The sequence below is a fragment of the Triturus cristatus genome, chromosome 5_2 (genome assembly GCF_964204655.1).
Source record: "Triturus cristatus chromosome 5_2, aTriCri1.1, whole genome shotgun sequence".
NCBI lineage: Eukaryota > Metazoa > Chordata > Amphibia > Caudata > Salamandridae > Triturus > Triturus cristatus.
Window position 1 is genome coordinate 228,267,739 of NC_140588.1, and position 25,181 is coordinate 228,292,919.

The 25,181-nt window shown below is 44.5% G+C and overlaps 1 protein-coding gene across 3 annotated transcripts in view; it reads right to left on the reverse strand.

Moving 5' to 3' along the window:
• Nucleotides 1–25,181, reverse strand: part of LOC146822827 (Y+L amino acid transporter 2-like) — a 436,531-nt gene that overhangs the window by 43,970 nt on the left and 367,380 nt on the right. For all 3 annotated transcript variants that reach the window (XM_085607020.1, XM_085607018.1, XM_085607019.1), the window contains one exon: nucleotides 6,372–6,468. In XM_085607020.1, the coding sequence (XP_085463146.1) occupies nucleotides 6,372–6,468 (97 nt within the window). The remainder of the gene's footprint in view (nucleotides 1–6,371; nucleotides 6,469–25,181) is intronic.

Consider the following 25,181-nt stretch of genomic DNA (forward strand, 5'->3'; position numbering starts at 1 on the left):
CCCTGGGCAAATGGCAGTGTCAGTAAATTCCATGAAACCCGGGGTTGTTTACCCACCCAGACTAATTCGAGGACAATAGTACGGAGTCTTTTTTTAAAAAAAATGGGTGTTCAGTGGCATAGGGATGTTTACAAACAAATAGAGTAGCTTGGGTAGTATCACCATTTTTGTAATTGCTATACGCCCTGTCAAGGATAGTGGCAGTTTCCATCTTTGTATTTTGCTTTCTATCCAATCAATCACGCACCCATAGCTGGCTAACCATATTTCTTGTATAGACCTGCTGACTCTAATACCCAGATAACTTTTGGCACCCTCGGCCCACTGGATCAGAAATTCCGTGTCGAATGGAGTAGTGTCATCCGTGAGTGGTAACATCATGGATTTAGTCCAATTAATCTGTATCCCTGTTAGCCCTCCATATCGAATCAATTCCCTCAAAACCACGTCGAAATTGTCACTGGAGTTCACTAAATATATTGCCATATCGTCAGCATACATTGATATGAGAAGGCCTCTAGAGGTAAATCCTATATTCCTTTGCGTGTGGTGCTGGCGGAGTCTAGCTGCCAATGGTTCAGTGGCTATAGCAAATAATAATGGCGATAGAGGGCAGCCCTGTCTCGTCCCTCTCATGATTTGAAAAGATTCCAACACCTGCCCATTCACCCTAACACTCGCCATCTGTTTTGTGTATATTATTTGCATCTGCTTAATAACTATGGGGCTAAGTCCCATTCGGGACAGTAGGATGAAGAGAAATTTCCATTCTACGGAATCAAAAGCTTTTGTGGCGTGAAGTAACGCAGCTACTGCCTGTACATGGGGGGCCAGATAATGCAGGAGTCCAAAAATCGTTCTCAAATTGTTGGCGGTCGAACGACCTGGTATAAACCCAGATTGATCTGGCAACTAAATCTGCGGGAGCATCGGTTGCAGTCTATTGGCTATTAATTTGGCATATATCTTAGCATCCAAGTTAATTAAGGACAGTGGACGATAAGAATCCGATTGAGTGGGGTCTTTATCAGGTTTCAGTAGGGTAATTATAATGGCCTCACGTAAGGTCAGGGGGAGGGTACCCGTTTCCATAGCCTCCAGATAAACCTGTAATAACCAGGGGGCAAGGATGCCAACATATTCCTTGTAAAAAGCAGCGGTCAGCCCGTCCGCTCCCGGGGCTTTGTCCGCCGGCATGCCATTTATTACTTGCCTGACATTGTCCACCGTTATTGGCAATTCCATATATTCTCGGGCCCAACTATTTAACCATGCCAACGAGATGGTGTCTAGGTAGTCGATTATATCTGTCTGAGACGGATTAATTTGGGATGTGTATAGCCGTTGATAAAATTGGGTCATCGTATGTAGTATGTCTGGCGATGTTCTGACCACTTCTCCTCTGTCTGTGTGAAGTTCGGTAATGTAATCAGTACCCCTCGGGGATCTAAGTAGACCCGCCAGTGTTTTCCCGGCTCGTTCCCCCTCTCCATAGCGCCTCGCCTGTGAAATTTATGCAGAAACTTCGTTTCCCTCTCTGCCTCCTGTTGCAATTCCGTCAGTTTAGTCCTGATTTGAGCTGTAATATCAGGGGTAGGACTTATTAGAAGCGATTGTTCTAGCTCTCTGATTTCGCACTCTATCCTGTGCAGTGTATTGCGAATGTCCTTGAGGACCCCCGTTTTGAGTGCTATGCAGTGTCCCTTCATGATCACTTTGAATGCTTCCCAGAGTATTCCCGGTGAATCTACCGTTCCCTCATTCAGTGTAAAGTATTCAACAATTTTCTCACGTAGTTCTTCACAGAAAACCTGGTCTAAAAGTGCACTAGATGGAAATCTCCTTATAAATGGTTGTTTTTATGGCGCAGGTATTTGTAGTTTTATCTGTGTAGGCGCATGATCAGAAAATGTGCGTGGGTGATGCCCGGCTTCCATAACCCAGGTGTGTATGTCCTTGGATACCAATCAGTAATCCAGTCTGGACCATGCGTTCCGATGATGTGTTACATACGTGCCCTCCACAACATACCTGTTGCTTTCGGGTGGTGTTCACGAGACGCCCCCTGTCTGCCATGGTTGAAAGCACCACATTAAAATCACCCCCCCACATCACCGCCATGTTACCTAGTGTCTGTATTTTCTGCCAAATGTGCTGGAAAAAGTCAGGGCTGTCAGTGTTCGGGCCGTAAGTGTTGATTAGCACCACTGGGGTATTGTATAATGTGCCTTGTAGTATAATATACCGTCCTTCCTTGTCAATTGCCGTGTGGTGTGTTTTCCATTGTAGCCCCTTACGTATTAGGATTGCGACACCCCTGGAGTAGTTCGAGTAGCCAGCTTCCACCACCTCCCCCCATCTATTGTTTCTGAGTACTCCCAGTGCTGCGGTTGTTAAATGTGCTTCTTGTAGCAAACAGATGTCCACCCCATGTCTCGTGAGATAAGAATGGATCAGTCTGGTCTTTCTACGATCATTTAAGCCTCTAACATTCCGTGAAAGACATGTGAGGGCAGTCACTGTAGTGGTATGTAAGAGCTATAGACACGGACCATGAGTCCACCACAAATGCTTGATGTATATACTAAGGTCTGTGAAAGGTCGGGGTAACTCGTTCAGCCGAAGTTTTCAATGTTATGTACCGGTGTGATTAAACAGGTGCCCATCCAATGCTGTTGTATCGTACATCCTAATAGTCTTGTGTATCTTAGTACAAGTCATGACAGGTCTATATAACAGAACTTGTACCCCCCTCCCCCACCCACACCAACCCACCAATCAGGTTGTGTCATTCTCTCCCCCTTCCCCATTAACTGTAAACAAACCGTCCACAGTAGTGATCATAAGGGAGTCATCCCATGGGGGCAGGTGGGGCCACCGACAAAACTCCCCTGCACTCTTGGCAGGGTGGCCAAGCACACGACGTGCTATCGTGAACCATGGAACCACTCAATACTATACCTCAGTATTTACTGTGCAGGATAACACATTATCAGACACCTGAGCAACAAGCTCACAAACGCTTGTTCAATTTACCAATTCCAACAGAAGTTCAACAGTCCACATTACCACAATTGTCCAATGGTGACACTTATGTGTGTATCCAGTGTACAGGTCTTGGCCCATCAGTCGTTATCACTCAGATTGTTCTCGGCCTGTGTGTCGCTGTTAGTCGCTCGTTGTTTTTGCTCCTTTGCCATCTGTTTCGCGTATGCCAAAGCAGCTTTGGCGTCCGTGAAAAATGTGGGCTTGCCATGTCCTTGTACCCGTAGCTTCGCAGGGTATAGCAAAGCGTACTTGGTGCCAAGCTGTTGAAAGATTTTCTTCTCGGGTATAAACTCCCTTCGGGCCGCCTGGACCTGCAGTGTGAAATCCGGATACAGTGTGATGTTGTTACCTTTATATTGCAATCTCCTTTCTCACTCGCCAACCTGAGTATCGTGTCCTGATCTCTATTGGTTAAAACTCTCGCCAGTATTGGTCTTGCCGGTGCCCCTGGTCGTGGCCTAGGGCCCAATGTTAGGTGTGCTCGTTCAATTAAAAACATGGCGGACAGGTCAGGCCCGAAGAGGTCTGTCATCATTGTCTCTACATACTTCTCCATGTTTTGGATGTCTGTCGATTCAGCAATCCCCATGATTCTTAGGTTATTTGTCCTCGACCTAGCTTCCAAATCCTCATTCTTCTGTTTAATACCATACAATACCCCGTCTATTTCCTGCAGTTTCTTGTACATATCCGTCTGCCCTTCTTCCATCTCTGTCACTCTTGTTTCCAGCACGCTCATGCAGCCCTCCTGTTTTTCCATTTGTTGCGTTATCCTGTCCATTCTCTCCGCAAGCGAGTCCATTTTCGAGTCTAAGCCTCGAAGTCTTGTTTTCAGATATTTAAACATCACTTGAATGTCCTCTTCAGGTGAGTGGCTAGTGGCCCCATCTTTGGCTGGATCCTGTTGACTAATGTCACAATCAGCCACTTTGTTGTTCCCCCTGTCGATTGATATCTTGGGCTGGTGCGTGTCTGATTTCCCCATTATGGCGAACTGTGCCGGCTGTGGTGTAGTTCGTGCAACAGACAACTTAGTCCTTTGCTCTCAGCACCAGAGCCTGGCGCTCCGCTCGGACTGCCACTTGTCATTTCGTTGCCGCCCAAGGGCTCACTGCCATCCCCAACCCCATGTTATGCAGGCTTTTTCCGTCAGGAGTGCGAGTACAATAGCTGAGGGCGCACTGCCAGATATTTCCTGTCCCCCGTCACTTGCAGTCGCACCTCGCGAATATTTGAGTGGCCGTGCCCTCTGTACTGGCCGCAAGCAGTGTGACTTAAAGTATTTACTACGGTAACACCAATACACCCGGACAGCACCCCTGCAGTGTCGATGAGCACCAGCTGTACTTGTCCAAAATGACAAGTTTGTCAGTGACTGTAATTCCTGCTGTGCGGGGTAGTCTGCCGTCTCCTGCTTTCAACGCTTGCCCGTCACCACCAGCAGACCTTTATCCTAATAACCAACTGTGCCGCAGTATGCTGATTTCAATCCCATGTGTCTGTAGCTGTATTGCCGCTCAGTCCGCCACCCCGGTATTCGCCTCACCAGCTTCCTGCCGTTGCTACTAGTTCATGCACCAGACCCTGGCATCAAGGTTAGGCGTCCTCTAGTGTGCTCAGGACCGCAAATGTCTTGAAGTAAAATAATCAGCCCACCCGAGCAGCGACCTGTGCCCTACGCCAGCTCTGCTTACGCTGCGGCAATCTCGCTTCCTGTCGTTGCGCCCTCATACACGTCTCCAGCCCCGTGACTGCCTCCTTTATTTCAAATTATGTACACCCCAGCTTTAATACCTGGTTGCTAGTGTTTAGCAATGACTTACTGCGTCCCCTTGTAGCATTTGTGGTGAGCGCGGGTTCCACGTTGATCGGGCTTGCAGTCTTTGTTTGTGCTTAACAAAATGGAAAGCAATCGGACGCCTCTTTACGTCCCGAGTCAGCCATGGGGCAGGTAATATAGACTCCTCCGCATATTCGTACAGATTTGTGGTCACACTTACACACAGAGTGCCTTCGTTGTCATAGGCCGCACATTAATTACAGTGCGGACCCCCAGTCACTGCCCCAGTGATCAATGGCGCCCATTAGATCCGCCCGCTCACAGGCATTCTCAGTCCCCTGTTTTACATAAGGCTTCTCATGAGACCAGGGTCGCGCCTCGCCCGCCCAAAGACTCACGATTTTGGGCTCGGGTATGTCGCTCCGGTGCACCGCGTGAGTTCCTGGACGATGCGGCTATTGCCGACGCCTCTCTCCCAGTCTCTATGCTCCTCTCTCAGGGGTGGCGCCAACTTGATGTCCCGGATTTGTGTGGCTGACTCGCGGGTAGGCCTCTTCCTGCTGCTGTTTTCTTGCCTGCTAGCAGCTTCGTTCCGGCCTGGAAACGTGCCCTCGCACTGCCAACTTGTTCTGGAAGTATTTCCCTGTGAGTGGTCCACTGTCCCGTGTAGCATGAACGGATTTTGTCGGATTTATAAGTTTCAGCCGGTGGAGCCGCTCTAATGTGCGGCCATTTCGCTGCACAGCGAAGCCACGCCCGCCGTCGTTCAGTGTACTTTTAGGATATAGGAAATTTGTAATATGCATGCCTCTGTAGTCACACACTAAACATAACAGTTTGTTAGAGAACCCTCCAGTTCTTAGGTAATATTTCCTTAGACTAAATGAGCCCGGGTAATATGGCCATTTCCCCTCCTGCTCTATCCTGGATGTCGAGAAAAATTGACATTAATAATAAATCAATGGGGAATGAAACACGTGTCATGGAATGCCAGGGTCTATGAGTGTTGTACAAAGGCCCTCATACACTCTAACTAGTTGGTAGCGGTATATCTTTATTGGGTCCTTTTCCGTCTGCATATCTCGTTCTCCAGGCAGTCAACTATCCTCCTCCTGGAGGGAGACCATCTGGTTCTGTGACGGTCGTGATTATTACCTGAAAGTTAGCAAAAAAAAGTGACACGTGGTTCATTCCCCTTTGATTCATTACTATTATGAATGGTTCTGAATGAATCACTGCTTCTTTCTCCCCACCCTGATTTTTGGATAAAAATGGACTGACATCTCTAAATGAACCTGGCATCTCATATAATCAGGTGTGCATGAGGGTATGCATCCCATGCGTCACACAAGTGGTGACACGTCGAGTATGCCCCCTGTGTTGCTGTGAGGTGTAGTTTCAATCCACAAATGTAGCTAATTCATCAAAATCGCACACTACATTACATGTTCCAAAATATGTTCCACTGCAACCAAATATATGCAGAAAAATATATATTCTTACTGTTAATATCCAAGACAATGTGCCAATAAATCCCACTTACATTGAAAAGTAGTGCAGGTATAGGAGTGAATCTGTAAATATGGACCAGGCACAAACAGTCTGGAAGATGACCTTCACGCGAGCCGACAAAAATCAATCTGAAATAAAATGATCATTTAATAGTCCTAAAGTACTTAATCTGCAGAATGAAAGTTATGAAACGTTACTGCTTTTTTTCTTTGCAGTACAGGTAATTTTACTGGCAGCAACAACAGAATTAAATTGTGAAAAAATGTAGTGCACACATTAATGTAATCCTATTTAAAGATGATGAAAGAAAAATATACCATTTACATATGAATACAAAGTGACAATCTAGGCGCTCAGTCAAATACCTCCTGAGTGCAGTGCATAATTTTCCAAATCTAGCTGACTTCACTGTGGCTGGTTTGCCAAATGTGTTTAAAGAACAGCATTTCAATATTTCTTGCAATTAGACAGAAGCAGAAAATGTGAATTCGACAGCCCATGTGCTTGCAAACGTTATTATTGCCACTGCCATTGACAAAAACATAAAAGCAGTGAACTTCATCCTAATATTATCCTCATGCAATAGTAGATGGTGCATCGGAACTTGTTAGGGTGGCCCTTCTGCTTTTCAGCCACTTCTCATGCAGACATTCTATACATGTGGCTGGAGGGTGGCTGAGCCTTGGCCTTCCTACTTGTAAAAAGAAGAACCTGCAGCTTTACCTGCTTAAAGGGGTGTGTGTGCACCATTCCTGGACGGACAAGTTCAAGCTGTCAACATGACATCTTCTACTCTTTCCTGCTGCTGTGATGTCTAAGGGTCAGACAGGAGATGTCAAACTCTGACAACCAGAGGCTGAACACTGCCTGAATAACAGTATCAATGAATAGTAGGGTGGTTGTGAAAAACCTGAGTTTGTCCGTGTCCATTCCATATATGCATGTGCATATCTGTGTAAGTGTGCGTTTTTTAGCATATACAAGTGTATGTTTAAGTGTCTGGGTGAAGCGATGCATGTTAGTGTGTATCTGTCTGTGTGTCTATTGCAAGTATCACTACAATAATGGAGGCGATCCTGACATAATGACATATTGTAGACAATCGTGACGTAAATGTTGCATTATGTTGGACCCTTACATAATGGTGGTCATCTGTGACATATTGTAGACATGCTATATCTTTCCTTGACATTCTATGCATTATTGAAATATTTGTAGCTAATTGTGGCATTTTGTTAAATATGGTGTAATGGTGAACAACCTTGACCTTTTCAGAGCACTTTTGGCATAAGTTTTGCTACTCCTTGCATAATGATGGCGAAAGTCCCTGCCACATCTGCCTGAAAAGCAGATTCTTTTTATCGAGGACAGTGGTCCTTATCAAGAGTAGCTAAAACAAGAGAAATGAGTATACCCACAATTATTTTACTGCAACTGCTTGAATTATGCCTCACAAGGAACTTTTTCACATTTGACAACACATTTTATCAGCAGGTTAAGGGTACCTCAATGGGGGCCATTTTCTCCCCCAATCTAGCCACATTGTTTATGGACTACTTGGAAATGTCCAAAATTCTTACACCTCAAAATCCTTTCCATATGGGCATCACCCTATGGAAGCGATACATCGAAGACATTTTTCAAATTTGGCACACTAATGAAAACATTCTCAATCAGTTCCTTCACTGGCTTAACAGTAATCGCCAGGGTCTCACTTTCACTCTCACACATAGCAAAACACACATTCCATTCTTGGACCTCACGATCCATCACTTCAATGGCAAACTGATTACAAGTCTATGTAGAAAGCCCACAGAACGAAATACTTTGCTCAAATATGATAGCAACCACCCACATGCATTACAAGACTCACTTCCGTACTCCCAATTTTTACGCATCAGGAGTAACTGTTTTCTCAAAGAAGACTACTTCCAAGAAGCTGTGGTACTCTCCTCCAAGCTCCAAACTCGCGGATACCCAAAACGGTTGGTTCGTACCGCATTGAAAAGGGCATGGTATTGCCCAAGAGATGTCCTCCTATCTCCCAAAGCTAAGACTGACTCAAACCACATGGTATGCGTTACCACTTTCTCTTGTGTGTCAAATATCATATGCAAATCTGTCCTAAAATGCTGGATGATCCTCAATGCAGGCATTTTCAACATCGAACGTCGAACGCCCTTTGTTTGCTTTTCGCAAAAGCCGCAATGTAAAGGACCACTTGGACAGCGCAGCACTACCCATCCCTAACCCCGCATCAACACTTACTGAACTATGGGGTCTCATCCCCCTGATAGGGCACGCTAAATGTGAGAATTGCAGTGTGTGATATTTCATTATTGAAGGAAAAGAAATTGCATTCAATAACGTTAAGATCGCATCCAAAAGCTTCACCAACTATAATTCATGTAATGTGATTTATGTAATCCAATGCCCTTGTCAGAAAATCTATATAGGACAAACAACGCTGAAAACCCGTCTCAGGATCTGCCAGCACCGCAGCAGGATTCGCTGTAAAACTCCCAATACACCATTGGTTGAACATTTCTCCAATGCAGGTCACAATGAAGATGATATAAAATGGCCTATCATCAGCCTGATCAAGCATCCTCCTAGAGGCGCAGACATTGGCAGCCTGCTAAAGAAAGAGGAACTTAAATGGATTTAGCACACCCAGAGCATAAAAAATGGATTAAACAGAAATGAAGATTGGACAACCTTATTTTACATTGCTAACTGTAATTTTCCCTAATGTACCAATGTATGACAAACCACCATCTGTCACCTTGTTTTTTTATGTGTTGTTAAAAAACCTTTGTATGATACACCATGTCCTTTCATCTTTAGTTCAACTTGCACTTGTTTAGTTTGCTTATTCATGCACACACGCAGTATTTCTTCTATATCCATGCTTATTTTGATGCACTCTGCTATCCAAACACTACAGGTGCACCTGCGCCGATTGTCAGGTTTTTCCCAAAAGGGTACAATCTCACTACTCTCGCATGTACCCCTATCCAACTGAGGGATGTTTTGTATTCTACAGACACCACTCATTGCACCAAGTTATGCGTATATCATTGGCACCCGTTTTTCACACCCAAAATGGCCGCCAGGGTTTATGTTTTAGCCTCCCCTCTTTTAACTAAACGCGCTCCCGGTCTTTGCGTCAGGGCTCAACGTTCTATCCTAATTAGTCTCTATCGTGCCGGTTTCACAGATAGGCAACGGCTCACCTTAGTATCAAGAGTTAATAACCTCCGCCCTATTGATGCGTGCTCACCATTTCTCCACCGCGCTTCCCACCTTGTCACCAAATTCACAGCCCTTACATAAAAGGATCCTTCACCATGCCGTCTGCACCTTGTGTTGTGGAACCTTTCCCTCACTAACAAGCATACTCTTCCTTCCTTTTTATCCTTTTTCCTATGTCTATGTAAATAATTGAGTAGTCCTAATGTTGTTCAGGCATTAATCATTTTGTGTCCTGATGATGATCCCAGTATCCGTGTAAACGGGATCGAAACGCCGTCGACCTTTTTAAACACTGTGCACACAAACTATCTTTATGCCATGTGTCACGGCTGTATCAACTATCACGCTTGTTTTACTTCCCACACCTAAGTGTGTAATGGTGGAAAGGGGAGTGAGAGGTAGAATACATGCACAACATTGTATGAATCACACTGAATGGCATATGAGGGAGCAGCAGTAAGTCCCTCAAACAAGGTCCATGTATAAAAAGGACCGAACCCTTACCTGCTAGTCTTTGACTACAGGCTTTTTAACACCAACATAACATATGTATGGAGCAGAAGCTTGAAGGACACCAGTGACCACCATCAACAAAGTCCACACCTTCATCATCATCGTCCTGAGGAAAATCCTCCAAATCTTCTAGCCAAACACCATCAGCAACAACGACCTATGGCAGCAGACTTTCCAACTCCCTGCTCATGAAGAAATCATGAAAAGACACTGAGGCTGAATAGGTCATACCCTTCGCAAGCTCTCATCAAACACCGCCAGGCAAGTCAGGACTTGTAACCCTCAATGGATAAAGAAAAGAGGAAGACCAAGTAACACCTAGCACCGAGGCCTGGAGGCTGACTGCAAGGCGATGGGTTACACCTGGAATCAGATTGAAAGAAAAGCCCAGAACAGAAATGACTGGTGAATCCTGGTAAATGGCCTATACCCCATGAGGGGTTGTAGGCATAAGTAAGTAAGTAAATTTTGACTGCTAATGGCAGAAGCAATGCAAACTATGCTGGACTGTAGACCCAGAAGGGTGGTCCTTACCAAATGCCTATACTTCAGAAACCAGACATCAGGCTACTCAGCGCTAAGTGACAATATGGAAGGAATCACATCAGCACAAATCATGCTAATAAAGAAAGGTGGATACAACATTTGACAGTATACCTGCAATTCAAATCATTTGACCTATAGGAACTGCTGAATATGCAACACATCCATATTGCAGAAGCCTTGTGCCTTTCACACAGAGGGCAAGTAGTCATGCACTTGCAGGCATTGTTCCACATTTCCAGCCTTATAGGAGGCGCTGTCTCATAACAGCTGAAGGTCATTTCTGAACAGCTCTCCATTCTACTGTGTGTGCTTCTCCCCCTCCCTTATAAGTAATATGATTCAAAGTGTCCCAACCTTTGGAGGCAGCAGAGGAGAGGTGAATTTCACAAGTGAATGGATCACTGCCACACAAAAGTCAATTTATAGAAATATAATCTATCCACATTCAGAAGTCTGGGAGGAAGTGACTTTTTGCTAAGGTGCATTTCAGTGGGCGTGCTCTATCATGCTAAAGCTCACATTATGATTAGCAAGGAAGAGCAACTTGTAAAACAAGCGCCAGTCTATGCTCCAACATGGAAGATCAGCATGACCCAGGTAGAAGCTTGACTGCACTATTTGCCAATTATTAATTCTTTTATTACATAGCCTGTTAACTCACAGGTAGTCCAACATGGGTTCAGGAGAAAGACTGCCATCCGACCCTCCCTGGAGGCCACACTACCTCTGGGTTACAATACATTTCCCAGTTTTCATTGCACTTTTGATTGTTGAAGCAGTCTGTGTCATAAACAAATGCAGTGAGTAATAGTTATGTAGCACTTTCCTGTATCTTATGGAAACCATAGCTTGGAATCTTTCCTTTGAAGGTTTATAGACTAAAGTCCTCTCTGATACCTAGCAAAGGAATGAAGCAAGTTATTAATAAAGTGATCGGAGATGGGTGGGAAGATGCATGTTGTGAGTTCTGTCTCAGGGTGGGGCTGGCATTTGCGGTTTCACCACAGTTTCACTTCAGCATTCTAGTTTGGTGGCTCGCAGTGTGTTGCAGCTGGGAGACCCCACCATCTACCGTAAGGATGATCACCTTACTTCAGATCCTTGCCGGAGGTCCTGTTAGAGCGTTTTTATAAATGCAGATTGATGTAATTAACATGTAGAAATAACGTGTAGAAGGGACATTTTTAAAAAAGGCAAATGAGAGCACTAGGCTTTTTATAGCAAATCATGTTAAGTTGCATATGAATGCAGTTTTCTTTTCCCTTTTTACTGGCCTTAGGTCAACATTCGTAGTAATGTGAAGAGTTCAATTAAAAAATGTGCTGTACCAACATGACCTAATAGAAAAAGATAGTTTTCCTCCTTCCCATAGACATGTTTTTCATAGAACACAGTAGTGTATTAAATAATGTAGTTAATTTTACTTAAATGTTTTTTCATGAGTTAGATTTGTGAGTTAGAATATGTGAGAAAGAGATGATTTCCTGACAGTCCTAACCATGAACTGTCCTATTATGAACCAGTGGGAAGCAAACCACGACTTGTACAATGGTGTCAGTAATGTTACCTATAACATTTAATATCTGTAAGTCTGTGTTTCGAGACAGCGTAGACAGCAAAAGATTTCCGTTCCCATGAAGACATCGTGATCCTTTTGGTGGAGAAGATGTACTGCTGAAACATTTGTTTTAGTTGCAGGTATCAAAATGTTATATTAGTGTGTGTTCCTAGACTAGAGAGTACTTTTTGGACTGAGCTTTTTCCTTTAAAGGCCCAGACTCTTCGCTGTGGTCTGTGCAGAGTCATTTGTTTCTTCTTGTCAGAATCTATACCATATTACTGAGACTCCACTAAATTTCCCAAACTTCTCTACATGTGAAGTGCTATTTCAATTACTTAAAGCTTTATGCTATCACCTCTCCTTTTCGAACCCTTTAAGGCTTCAAGAATGTTTCTTCTCTCAGGATTTAGAATAGGGATTTTATTCATATAGAATGCTCTTTATGTTTTATATTCTGTATTGTTATTTGAGAAAAATCAATTAATGACTAATATAGAAATACTAAAAGATTTAACTATAACCTTTTCAACTCACATACAGATCTCACCATTTGCTCCCAATAATTGATATTTATTTGTGATGCAAAATTAGAATTTTGATTTGCAGTTTCCTATTAATTCTTTACCTAGGTCCAAGGTCCAGGGACCAAGGGCCCAGTAAGAGCAGGGACTTTATATTCAGTTATGCTGAGACACAAATTCTGAATCGTAAACGAAATATTTATTAAAGTTCCGTGCTCCCCAAAAGTCTTCAGTACTAAGCCTTTCCGCTACAACTCATTGATATCAAGTGTATTTGTCGAATTTGTTCAATAGAAGCAAAACAGGTCTTCAACATCCAGAATGCATTAGGCTACCACACAAACATCAACATCCAAGACTGGAAATAGTGTCTGTAATGAGCTGGAGGGAAGTCGTCACCCTTTCTAACCTCCGTGTTGTTCTATTTATAGGACTGCATCATTTACTTCTCCCTTTCTTGGATATATATTTATTCCCACCTTCTTCTTGATTTGTAGCTTCTCTTCCTTGCCCATTACTTGTTATGATTATGGCACCATATCTCTTACTCCTCACGTCTTTAAACCTCTGAGCTGTGTCGCCTTGTCTCTTTCCCTCTTCTCATGTGGCAAGGCAGCCATTCAGAAAGGTCACACTTGGCTATGTTGTAATCGCATTTCACTGCGAGTTCAGCGGCAATGTTTGTAATGAGACAGGAAGGTGGCAAGTGCTTCACTGTCTCTGCAAGTCTGTGCAGTGCTGAGGTCAGAGAATAAATACATACTATCAACCTTTGAATGTTTTTGTAAAATGTTGCAGCAGGTAAGTCTTCAAGTACAAAACAATCTGTTGGAAGTTTCTTTCTTAAAGAAACCCCATGACCTCAACTTTCTAATTATTTAAACTGTTTGTTTTCATGTTTTTAATACAATGAGGCATGTCTGTAAATCTTGCAAACCTGGTTATTTAAGAGAATGGTTCCTAAGTATTAATTTCGGATTGGTTTTTGAAGTATTTAGAGTTGAGGATGAGAAATATAGATATTCTGTTCACAGTGGCTCTGAGAAAACAGTACATCGGTTAACTCGACTTCACAAGTGAAAGTGAATGAAAACTTTGTGCAATTCTCTTTAGAAACTCCTTGCTATTTTATAGATGACACCATCCAAGTAACCAGAATGTGAAAGTTTTCTTTGGGCAATTTATAAGACTACAAAGCAATTGCAAAATGAAAAGAAAATATTTTTTGTAATCAGACATTCTGCTTGAATGTACAATAAATGAACACAGGCATTTAAACAAACAAGGAAGCGAGAGATGTGAGGAGGTGGTTGTACGAAAAGAAATAAATACATTTGAAGACAAACATATTTGTGTGATTACTTTATCCTACGCGGAACCGGGTTGGTGATTGTTTTGGTTTTGGTTTTAACGTACAAATTTGATTAAGGAGAATATACAGTTTCTGCTCCACCTTTGTTTTTAGGCTTGCCCTGGAGAACCAAGTATTAAATTGTGCAAATGGAAAAAAGTATTTGAACAGTAGCCTCGTGTGTGGTTCCTCACTTAGGGCCTGATTATGATGTTGGATACTGACGCGGAAGCAGGACCACCCAACTAGGAGTCAGAGGTCCCACTGGCCGCATTATGATGCAACCACCTTCACGGCGGTCCCAATGTGTATTCACATACCGCAATACAAAAAAAACACATCTGACATATCCCTGCACTATGTGGTAGGCACCATGCGGGCAGGGATATGTAGGGGGCACCATAGGTGCATCCCTGGACACATATCGGAGTGCCAGGGTGGAAGGGGAGCCCGCTACGTGCCCCTACATCACTTTCTGACTGCCTTTACATGGCGGGCTAACTGCCATGAAACGGCTGGCGAAAATGGACATTGTAATCCCTATGGCCACTTTTGCAGGGATTGCAGTCCCTCCGACGGTCCGACAATGAGTGGCGGTTGGTCTCTCCACCCACCCTCCATCCGCCCGCCATCATAATGCAGCGGGCAGTCCAGCAGGGTCCAATGGTCCAATGGCAGTGATACAGCTACCAACGGCCTGAAGGTGGCGGTCCCACCGCCATTGTACTGAGGCCCTTAGTTCCAAAAGGAAAGGAAAATAGGTATTTTATTACATTGTTTGGGTCCCAAAGGTCAAGAAGTTTTTGATCACCTCCCAGATGTATCAGAGTAGGACACAGTACATTTAAATGAATATGTGCTATGTATAAGGATTTTAGACAAGCATTACCTACCCAAAGTCAGCACTATTTTGCACAGGTACCTTTTTGGGAAAAGAGTGCAGAGAGAAGAGGAGTCGGTAGAAGGCTACATCACTGATTTGAGGAAACTTGTTTCTTCTTGCAAATGTTTAGTTACTATTGAGGAAAGGATTAGGGACGAATTCATGTTCGGTTGCAACATTGATAAAGTTTGGGATGAATTATGGCAAAGAGACTATCCATCGTTAGAGGAAGTTTTAGTAACTGCCATGAAAATTGAACATTCAATCAAGTGTGTGGTAGATTCTATTAGAGTGAAGAGGATCAATGTTATTAAACAGGAAAGTATTGTGCAGGAAAAAGAGCTGAATTAAAAAAAAAAATAGGTTATCGCGATGGGAGAAAAAATCACTTGGCTTATCACAAAGAATGTCTGGCTGTAGAAGCTCAACGTAATTGTAACTGTATTTCTATTTATATACCACTAATGCTTTTCGGTGAGTAGCACGCTACTACGGAACCCAAAAGATTAGTGGTGAATTAGTATAGGGCAATATGAGTTAATTTGATTGGTGGACATGTGAGTCTGTTAGTTGGCTTGGAAAGGATAATGGAAGGATAGAAGAAGGAAAATTCTAGAAAGCGTTTATTGGGAGATCATAGAAGTAGTAGTAGGAGGTTTGGGATGAGTAAAGGAGAGATAAAGGAAGTAAGAGTCTCTAGAAATGGATTAGGGAGATCCTAGTAGTAAAATATATGAGACTAAGGAGGGATACATTAGGAAGAATTTAGAAGGGGCTGTTTGGGAGATCGTAGTAGTCAAATGAGGTTTGGGGTGATCCAAGGAGGGACAGAGGAGGCAAGAGTCTAGAAAGGGTTATTTTGGAGTTCACAGTAGTAGAATGAGGTTTGGGATGAGTCAGAGAGTGGAGGTAGAGGCTATATTGAGAGAGGTATAGAATGCTAAATTAAATTCCAGACTGGACCGGTTTGTTTGTTCTACGTCCCTCCATCATACAGTGACCTCCATTCACAATAATCCCCGAGTGTTATCTGATCATAACTGTCTAGGTATGATAGTAGTCTGGGGCGCTCCACCCCCACCGATTCCCACTTGGAAACTGTCAGTTAGGATGTTAGACGACCCATTGTTCCGCCGACAGTGTTTGAACACATTGAAACCTTTTTTCAAGAGAATGCAAGAACATACCCCCCCCCCCCCCTTGCTGGAGTGAGAAACATTTAAGATCTTCACAAGGGGATTTGCCGGCAGTGTGCTTATGCGAGATATCCAACAAGTCGAGTTGGCCCTGGCTGAGCTGGAATGAGCAGTAGTGCTCTCCTCTGACACAGTGGGTGAGCTGCGCGAATCAAGAGCTAAGTACTTTGACACTGTTTAACTACTTCGGTGTCATGATTGTGCTGTCTACCTGGCTAGAACCCACGATGAGGGAGACAAGTCTAGACGCTTACGGGCCTTACACCTATCAATGCCACTTTATGCAGTTACTACAGGGACTTATATGCTGCTCCACTGCTATAGCCTGAGTGTCGGTTTGACCATTTTGTTGCCCAACTTCCACTTCCTTGTTTAACCCCAGAGGCCTGAATGTCCCTTGACATGCCCATTAAGGCACCAGAGATTCTCTTGACTCTGAAAGCCCTGCCTCAAGGGAAGGTCCCAGGTACAGATGGCCTACCGGCTGAATTTTGTACACAGTTTTCCCAGAAATTGGCACCACAATTACTGATATTATATTGGGCCATGTTTTCTAAAGGTTCCTTCCCTCAACCCTTATTACCGCACTCATCTCTACATTATTAAAACCCCACAAGGATCCAACAGACTTGAGGTTGTATGGTCCGTACTCTATTTTAAATACAGACTGTAACAATTTAACCATACTGCTTATATATCGATTGTTGCCGGAACTGCTGGACTTAATTCACAATGATCAGGCGGGCTTTATATAAGGTCAAAACACCTATTTAAGCTTTCAGAGGCTGTGGCATATTAACAGTGAATCGGAAGCTTCCTCTCCCAATGCTGTGTGGATTTCATTGGATTTGGAGAAAACACTTGATTCCCCGCACAGGGAATATATATGCACAAAGTGCTGAGATTATTTGGAGTAGGTCAGTACTGACGGAAATGGATACAAATCCTATACTCTGCCCCTTTCAGCTCAAGGTTAAAACTAGGAAGTGTACCTCAACACCATGGCCTGTAGGTAGAGGCATCAGACACTGTTGTCCCCTAGTGCTGTTCTTATTTGCTATGGCCATGAAGCCTTCTTCCGTTGGACTCCAGTTAGCCACAACTACATTTTGATAGTTGGGCATCAACATATATCACACACCTAGGGACCTATTCATAGCAACTTGGGTACTGCAATGCGAGCACTCAATAGGCAAATAACATGACAACCGGAGTCTTCCTAGGTAATTTTGATTTGGGGGGTCTAGATGACATGGGTTATCACCTCCCACATTAAAACTCCCAGTGGATGTGGAGGGCTGGCCCACCCTAGTTTTTAGTGATACTACTTGGCTACTCAATTGCTGTGGACACCGCGCTGGCTCTCAGGCCGTGCCGTGTAAGAAACAGGGCTTTCATTGGCAGACTATTGGGAGTGTGTTCTGAATTATCTTTTATTTCCTTCTACTCATCTCCCTCCTCGAGCCACAAGCCTCTTCCATTTGGCAAGGGCCTGTTTGGCCAGAACCAACAACTTGAATTGCGCACAAAAACCTTTTGCTCCTGCTATTCTCTTGCTAGGTTTGCCCTTACCCATGGGGCGCTTGCGCATGGGACATCTACGACTCTGGCCACTGGTGACCGCTTCCATAATGATGAGATAATTGATTTTCCTATGTTAGTGGCAGGTAGAGATCTCCTACCTGGTTAATTTGTTTTACTTATGAACATATTCCACATTAATTTCATACTTTCTTTTAATACCCAAATTCAAATTGGCACAGAAGTTTTACCAGACACTATACACAGCGGGAACATGGAGGAAGCAAATATGGTGGCCTTATGGAGCTTTTCAACAACAGGTCAACTGATGATGGTTACTACTTAGTTTCTAGAGTACGCACATTTCCTGTATCCGGAGGGGCTAGATTCAACTATATTCAGTTCAATGTTGTCAATACCACCTACCTCACCCCGGCCAAGATTAATATGATCTTTTCTGGATCCAGGGCATCATGTCCATAGATCTCTCTCCCAAATGTGGACCTTCTAGATATGCTAATACGTTATAGTCCTGCCCCCAATTGCAGACTTACTAGTCTCAATTGCTACAACAACTGAGCACTGCCACAAGCATCCTTGTTTCTCCACTCTTCTCACGTCCCAAACTGGAGAGGCCTGCACTTAAATTTATGGACCTCGCCCTGCTCTTAGCAAAAAATACCTCTACTATATTTTGGGAACTACCTACGGCCAGTCGCGGCTCCTAGTGGGAGTGCTGCAGGGTGGGGAAGGGGCAGGGTGGGGGGTAGTAAACTCCGGAATACGGCCGTAGCAAATGGTGTTGCAGCACGCGCAATGTAATTAGTTTTATTTATTTATTTATGTACTTAACTGCGGTCGGCCGTATGCCGGTGTTTACTACCCCCCACCCTGCCTCCCCCCCGCATCACTCCCACTAGGAGCCGCGACTGCCTACGGCTCCCGGTCTGCTGTCCTGGGCTAGGTCTGGGGCCGCTTGGGGTTATGCAGAAAGTCCCTTGCTTCACAGGCAAGATAGGAAATATTATTTTTGCCCAGACCCGTGATTTGATCCTGGAGAAATTCAAGGGTATTGCCAAAGATGATACTCAACCATCATGACATCCCCCTGACACATTAGCTACACATTGTTATCTATAAGTCAGAAGCAACGTCGAAGGTTTGGGAAGTAATGCAGGGATGTGAGATTCAGTTGTTTTTATGAGGATGGGCCTAGAGTGGGCCAATAAGTCGCAATTTACATTTAAATTTACATGTATGACTCAGACAATGGCGGGGGCGGGGGAGTGTGGGTGAGTTATGATCTTGTTGTTTTGTTTAGAAAGTTAGGTTTTAAAGAACAAAATGTAAATGTACATAGCAAAAATGATTATTCAAGGCTTGAATAATATGTAGGAGTTGTGCACTATACGTTTTGTCATGCTCTAAACCTGTCTCTGTATCTGTGCCATTGCTTTAGACATCAATATAAACAGTCTAAAAAAACACGGGGAAAATAAGGAAATGTTACACATATGGAATATGAAAACTTGGCAGCTATGGGGCACACCTGCTCTGAATTTAACAAATGTTACTGCCCCTATTGAATTCAATATTATCAAGGATATTATAGGAGGCCCCAGATATAAAGGGAAAGTGCTCATAAACAAAGCTTTGACTTTAATAAACTCTTTGCTAAGTGTCTCATTCTTCCTGTCACTAGAAATGCTTTTGCTCTTTACAACAGTGCTGAAGCCTTTCAGAGAAAGAATAACTTTAGATGAACTGTTAATTTAACTCAACAAAACTTTTCACTCTCGAAGTTATCCCACTGTGGATGCCATGTAGCTGTAAAGGTAAAGGCAATCTCTGAACCCTGTAGAGACAGACGGTGAATACAGTGGGGGATATTTACAACAAAATGTCAGAGCCTGTTGGTACGCCAACATTGCATTTTCAAAAGCAGGGATGCAGCGTATTTACAAAAATATCCTAGTGTTTTCCATAGCGCTGGTGCTAATAAAGCTGCAGGGGCAATTGCTTTAGTGCAGGAAGGGGCAATCTTGAAAAGCAATTTGCTCTTTCTATGTGTTATTCTGAAGCACACATGGAATGAGCAAAAAACAAGGAGACATTAATAATTTCTCCTCGTATCACCAGTCTAAGACCAGGTATTACCCGGCCTTAGTTTTTGGTACTGCCTCAGCCTTTTAAATACGGGGCCGCGTCAAAAAGCAATGGGTGTCGCAGCAGAATGCCCACCGCAACACCCATTGCACGCCCCTTTCATGCTAAGTGAAGCACGAAAAGGGGCCTTACTTACAAGGTGGAGTTAAGCCACATTAAGTGGCTTAAAGCCACTTTGTAAATAAGTAGAAGGCGATATCACCGCCAGAATGTTGCTAAAAGTGACGTTCTGGTGGTGATATCCCCTTGTAAATATCCCCCTGTGTTTCTTCTGCTTCCCATCCACACTCTCAACTCATGCCTCAAATTAAAGCTAGAGCATTAACTTTTGATGAAAAATGGGAGAAAGAGATAAAAACCTAGTGGCTGAATTGCACAGTGTGAAGCCTGAAAAACTGGTTATCAATCACTACTTCCCTGCTTGACCAATTTGTGTTACCCTAGGCCAATAGTCTTCAAACTTTATAACGCCTACTGTGTGTGGGGAGTTACATTTTTGGGAGCACAGGTGTATAAAGGGGGGAGCGGGCGGTTCAGTCTACTGTATTGCACAGTGGGGATTGTACTGGGGCATGAGGGGTAAAGGAGTGAGTCTGTGCTCTTTTCACCTCATTTCTGATTCCTGCAGTCCTTTCTCACTGCTGACTCTTGCAATATTTCTGCCAGCTCTGTACAGTCTCCTGCCTACACCCCTACACTTCATCTCCTGCAGCTTTCCCTCGCTCTCTTTTACCATTTTTCTAACCCTACTGACACTTGCAACACACCCTCCCCCATGACATACTGCTCAACTCACCCTCATCAAAGCGTGTCTTTTGCAAGGGCTCATTTTAATCTTCAAACAACCCAAAATCTTTTGCATTAAACTGAATGGGATAATCCATCCTAAAAATCTTCCTCAACCCAAAAAAATACTTTATCAACATCAATATCGATGGGATCACCCTGCAAAACCTCTCAGTCTCGCCAAACTCAGAGATTTATAAGGTTACGAGGTATGCTCAGGATCCTGCAGCACTTACTCCTTTCATGCACCTGCAGCTTCTTTGCCCCGTGCTCCCTCGGTCCATGTTCCCGCAGACCCCTCTTCCGCCAGGATTTTGAAACTCTCCCTTGCTCCTGAATCACGCACTTCACAATCCTTCCATGCTCTCCACGTACAGAACAAGGACATAGCCATCAAATTACAATACCCCCCACTTTGAACCTAATCTTTTACCCTTACACCCTTCCATTCACACATTCATCATTTATGAATGCATCCACACATATATCCAGCTACCATCCATCCACCCTTTGAATTACACATCCATTAATAAAGCCTTTCATCCATAATTATTCCTTTTTGCCATTCATCTATCCAGTCAGATTTCCATTTACTCTGTCATCCTTTCACCTGTCCATTTACCCCCGCATCCACTCATTCATCCACCCACCTATCATTTTTCCTACCTTTTTTTCACCCTTCCTTATTTTCACCTTTCCTTCCATTCATCCTTCCAGCCTTCTTTCCCTTTTCTATCAACTCATGTTTCTTGTTAATAATGACCTTTCGTTTGCAGAGTTGCAGACAAACGAGGCCTATAAAAAACTTCATCTCCACTGTAGCTGTTAAAGCAAGGTGGTTCAGGACTGCCTTGCTCCAGAACTTACCACTCCATCTGCACTAGCTCCTGCAGGGCCCCCTTCCTCGCAGTGCCCCATCCCTGAAGGTTCCTAAAGCTCTTTCCTTCCTGCCCTGCCTGCTCCCTCTGCGTTCCATTCTCCTCCTTCCCAGCAGCCCCCACAATGTTCCTTTACTGCAGGACACTGCACAACTTTTGCCATGGACGTTTTCCCCACTACAACCACAACTGCAGGCCCCCCCAAAAAACGAAAACAACACAAACCCACAAAATGACACTGATAAACATATCAACATCACTGTGTGGGTTAAGCTAGTTTTAGTCTATTTTCCTTAGGCAGTGATGCTTATTTGCATGTCCAAAGGAGAGCCTTGATCCAATTTCTGTGATGTGGTTGCATGCCCCTCATCAGACGTAGCTAGGCCCTCCAAGAAGGCGGGAGTGCCCCACAGTTAGGAGACCTATGTGAAGCGTCTTTTCCAGCCCTGGAGCATGCAAACAGATTATGGCACACTAGAGCTGTGGTTAAGCATTGCTTCTTCTCTAGCATTCACTCACACACTGCGCATTACATCATACTTCCCATAACCACCCCTAACACCTCCCCGCATATCACGTAGTTCCTGTTCAGGGTTCGCTCCAGAACCATGAGGGTCCTATTCCGTATAACATCAATATGCTAGATCTCCCCTTTGATAAATAAAAAGTGGCAAACATCAATAAAAATCTAATTTCCTCAATTAGTCAGCGAGTTGCTCGCACTTGTCTGCTGGCTTGGGTGATCTGACGTAATCGAGGTCCACCCTGATCGGGCAACAGGGACACAGGCTCAGGCGCTTGAACCAGACCTACAGGTGGGTCACCTCAATCATGGTTTCAGGAGTCGACAAGTGTTGACGTGGATGTTTAAAGTTCGATGTGTCCAAAGTGATGGATTTTCCAGGACAATGTGCTGTCACCATGTGTCCCTTGCCCACCACAACCTGCAGAGGGTCAGGGGTAAAAAGGGTGCCTAGAGGAATAAATGATAATGTTTGTAGGCCTACACCACTTTCAGACTCTCCTTCTCCAGCGAAGAGTAGATACGTTCTGTTTCAGACAGGCTTTGACTGGCATAGCCCACAATGTGTCTCTGAACTTTCGAGTGGCAGTTGTGATGAGCTAGAAACGCCCCCAGCCCTACTAGCTCGAATCAACTGTTATTTTGGTATGTAACTTGGAGTCGAAGTAGGCCATTTCAGTTGCATTCTCTGGTCACTTTCAGGAGGCCACTGAAACGGGACATTTTGCTTTGTCAGGTCTCTGAAAGGGGCATTCACTGTAGCAAAGTTGCTATTGTATCTTTAGCAAGAGCTGATCATACCTAAAAAGGATCGCAGCATGGCAGCATCCTGGGGAGGGGGAGAAAGGGGGGCAAGTGGATGACAGTGCTTGCATCTTGTCGGGGTCTGGAGTCATTCCTCTATCTGAGAATATGTGGCCAAAAATGTAAGTTTGGCTTTGTGAAATGCATTTTGCTGCATTTAAAGTGAGACCTGCATCAGCAGGTTACGGGCACACTTGTGTAATGACTTTGTCATGTTCTTTCTGTGCTTTCCCAAAAACCAGTATGTCGTCACTGTAATTGAAAACATGGTTGGATTATTCAGTGCATTAAATTGGGAAATATCTTATAGCAGTGGAAGATACTCCAAAACTCATTCTCTTATATCTGAACAAACCAACATAGGTCAAAACAATTATAATAAGCTGCAGTTCTCTTCCAGCTCAAGTTGATAGTATCCTTTATTTAGGTCAAGCCAGGAAAAGAGTTTGAGTCCGTTAAATTGCATGATCATGTCCGCTATGTGTGAACCAGGGTGTCTCTCCCTCTCAATAAATCATTTGTAAAGCGCACTACATACCCACGAGGGTCTCAAGGCGCTGGGGGGGGGGGCGCTACTGATCGAACAGCCAGGTCTTGAGTATCCTCCTGAAGGTCAGCAGGTCTTGGGTCTGTCGTAGGCTCAGTGGGAGGGTGTTCCATGTCTTGGCGGCGAGGTGGGAGAAGGATCTCTCGCAGGTGGTTGTTCCTCGGATGCGCAGGATGGTGGTGAGTGAGAGGTTGGCGGAGCGTAGCTGGCGGTTGGGGATATAGAAGGAGAGCCGTCTGTTGAGGCAGGCTGGGCCGGCCTTGTGGAGTTCTTTGTGTGCGTGGATGAGGAGCTTGAAGGATATCCTCTTGTTGACGGGGAGCAAGTGCAGGTTTCTCAAGTGGGGGTGATGTGGCTGTGTAGTGGTATGTCGAGGATCAGTCGTGCTGAGGCGTTTTAGATGCGTTGGAGCCGTTTGAGGAGCTTAGTCGGGGCTCCCGCATAGAGGGTGTTTCTGTAGTCGAGTCTGCTGCTGACTAGGGCCTGGGTGACTGTCTTTCTTGTATCTGTCGGGATCCATCTGTAGATCTTGCGGAGCATGCGGAGGGTGTTGAAGCAGGAGGAGGAGACGGCGTTGACTTGCTTGGTCATTGAGAGTGTTGAGTCGAGGATGATTCCCAGGTTGCGTGTGTGGTCGGTGGGTGTCAGGGCTGCCCCCAGTGCCGTCGGCCACCAGGAGTCGTCCCAGGCTGAAGGGTTGGAGCCGAGGATGAGGACCTCCATCTTGTCCGAGTTCAGCTTCAGACGGCTGATCTTCATCCAGTCGGCGACGGCCTTCATTCCTTCGTGGAGGTTGGCTTTGGCGGTGATGGGGTCCTTGGTGAGGGAGAGGATCAGTTGAGTGTCGTCGGCATAGGAGTTTATGTTGAGGCCGTGCTGTCGGGCGACTTGTGCGAGCGGGGCCATGTAAATGTTGAACAGTGTCGGGCTGAGGGAGGATCCCTGGGGTACGCCGCAGATGATCTCGGAGGTTTTGGAACGGAATGGGGGGAGGCGGACGCTCTGAGTTCTGCCGGAGAGGAAGGAGGTGGTCCATTCCAGAGCCTTGTCTCGGATCCCTGCGGCGTGGAGGTGTGCGCGTAGTGTGCGGTGGCAGACGGTGTTGAAGGCGGCGGAGAGGTCTAGGAGGATGAGTGCTGTGGTCTCACCGTTGTCCAGCAGTGTCCTTATGTCGTCGGTGGCGGCAATGATGGTAGTCTCAGTGCTGTGGTTGCTGCGGAACCCTGACTGGGAAGGGTCCAGGATTCTGTTTTCTTCGAGGTATCGGGTTTTCTGTCTGTTGACGATTTTCTAGATGACCTTGGCTGGGAAGTGGAACAAAGAGATGGGCCGGAAGTTCTTGAGGTCTCTTGGGTCTGCCTTAGGTTTTTTGAGCAGGGCGTTTATCTCAGCAAGAAGGGACTGCTGGACATGTGGGTACCTTATTATCCATCAGGATTAATTTTCTTACTACTTGATATATACATTCTATAAACACTTTTCAGTATCCTGAGTTTATCATTAAGGCACTCCACTGTTTGGTCGATGGACCAACTAAATGGACTGGTTAATGGTGAATGAGAACCTGGTGACACACAATGATAGACTAGGAAACATTTGATCTCTTCAATGATTAATTTAAGAGCCACAAAACTTGTTTCTTGTTATTTCAATGTTGTTTATCTAAATTATTAATTAATCCCTTTAATCTTGCATTTTTTTTCTACAGTTCATAATTTGCAATTCAGATTTATCAAGGAGTATCAAGCATTTAGAATTTTCATTTAAGCATAAATTTAGGAAATTTACAG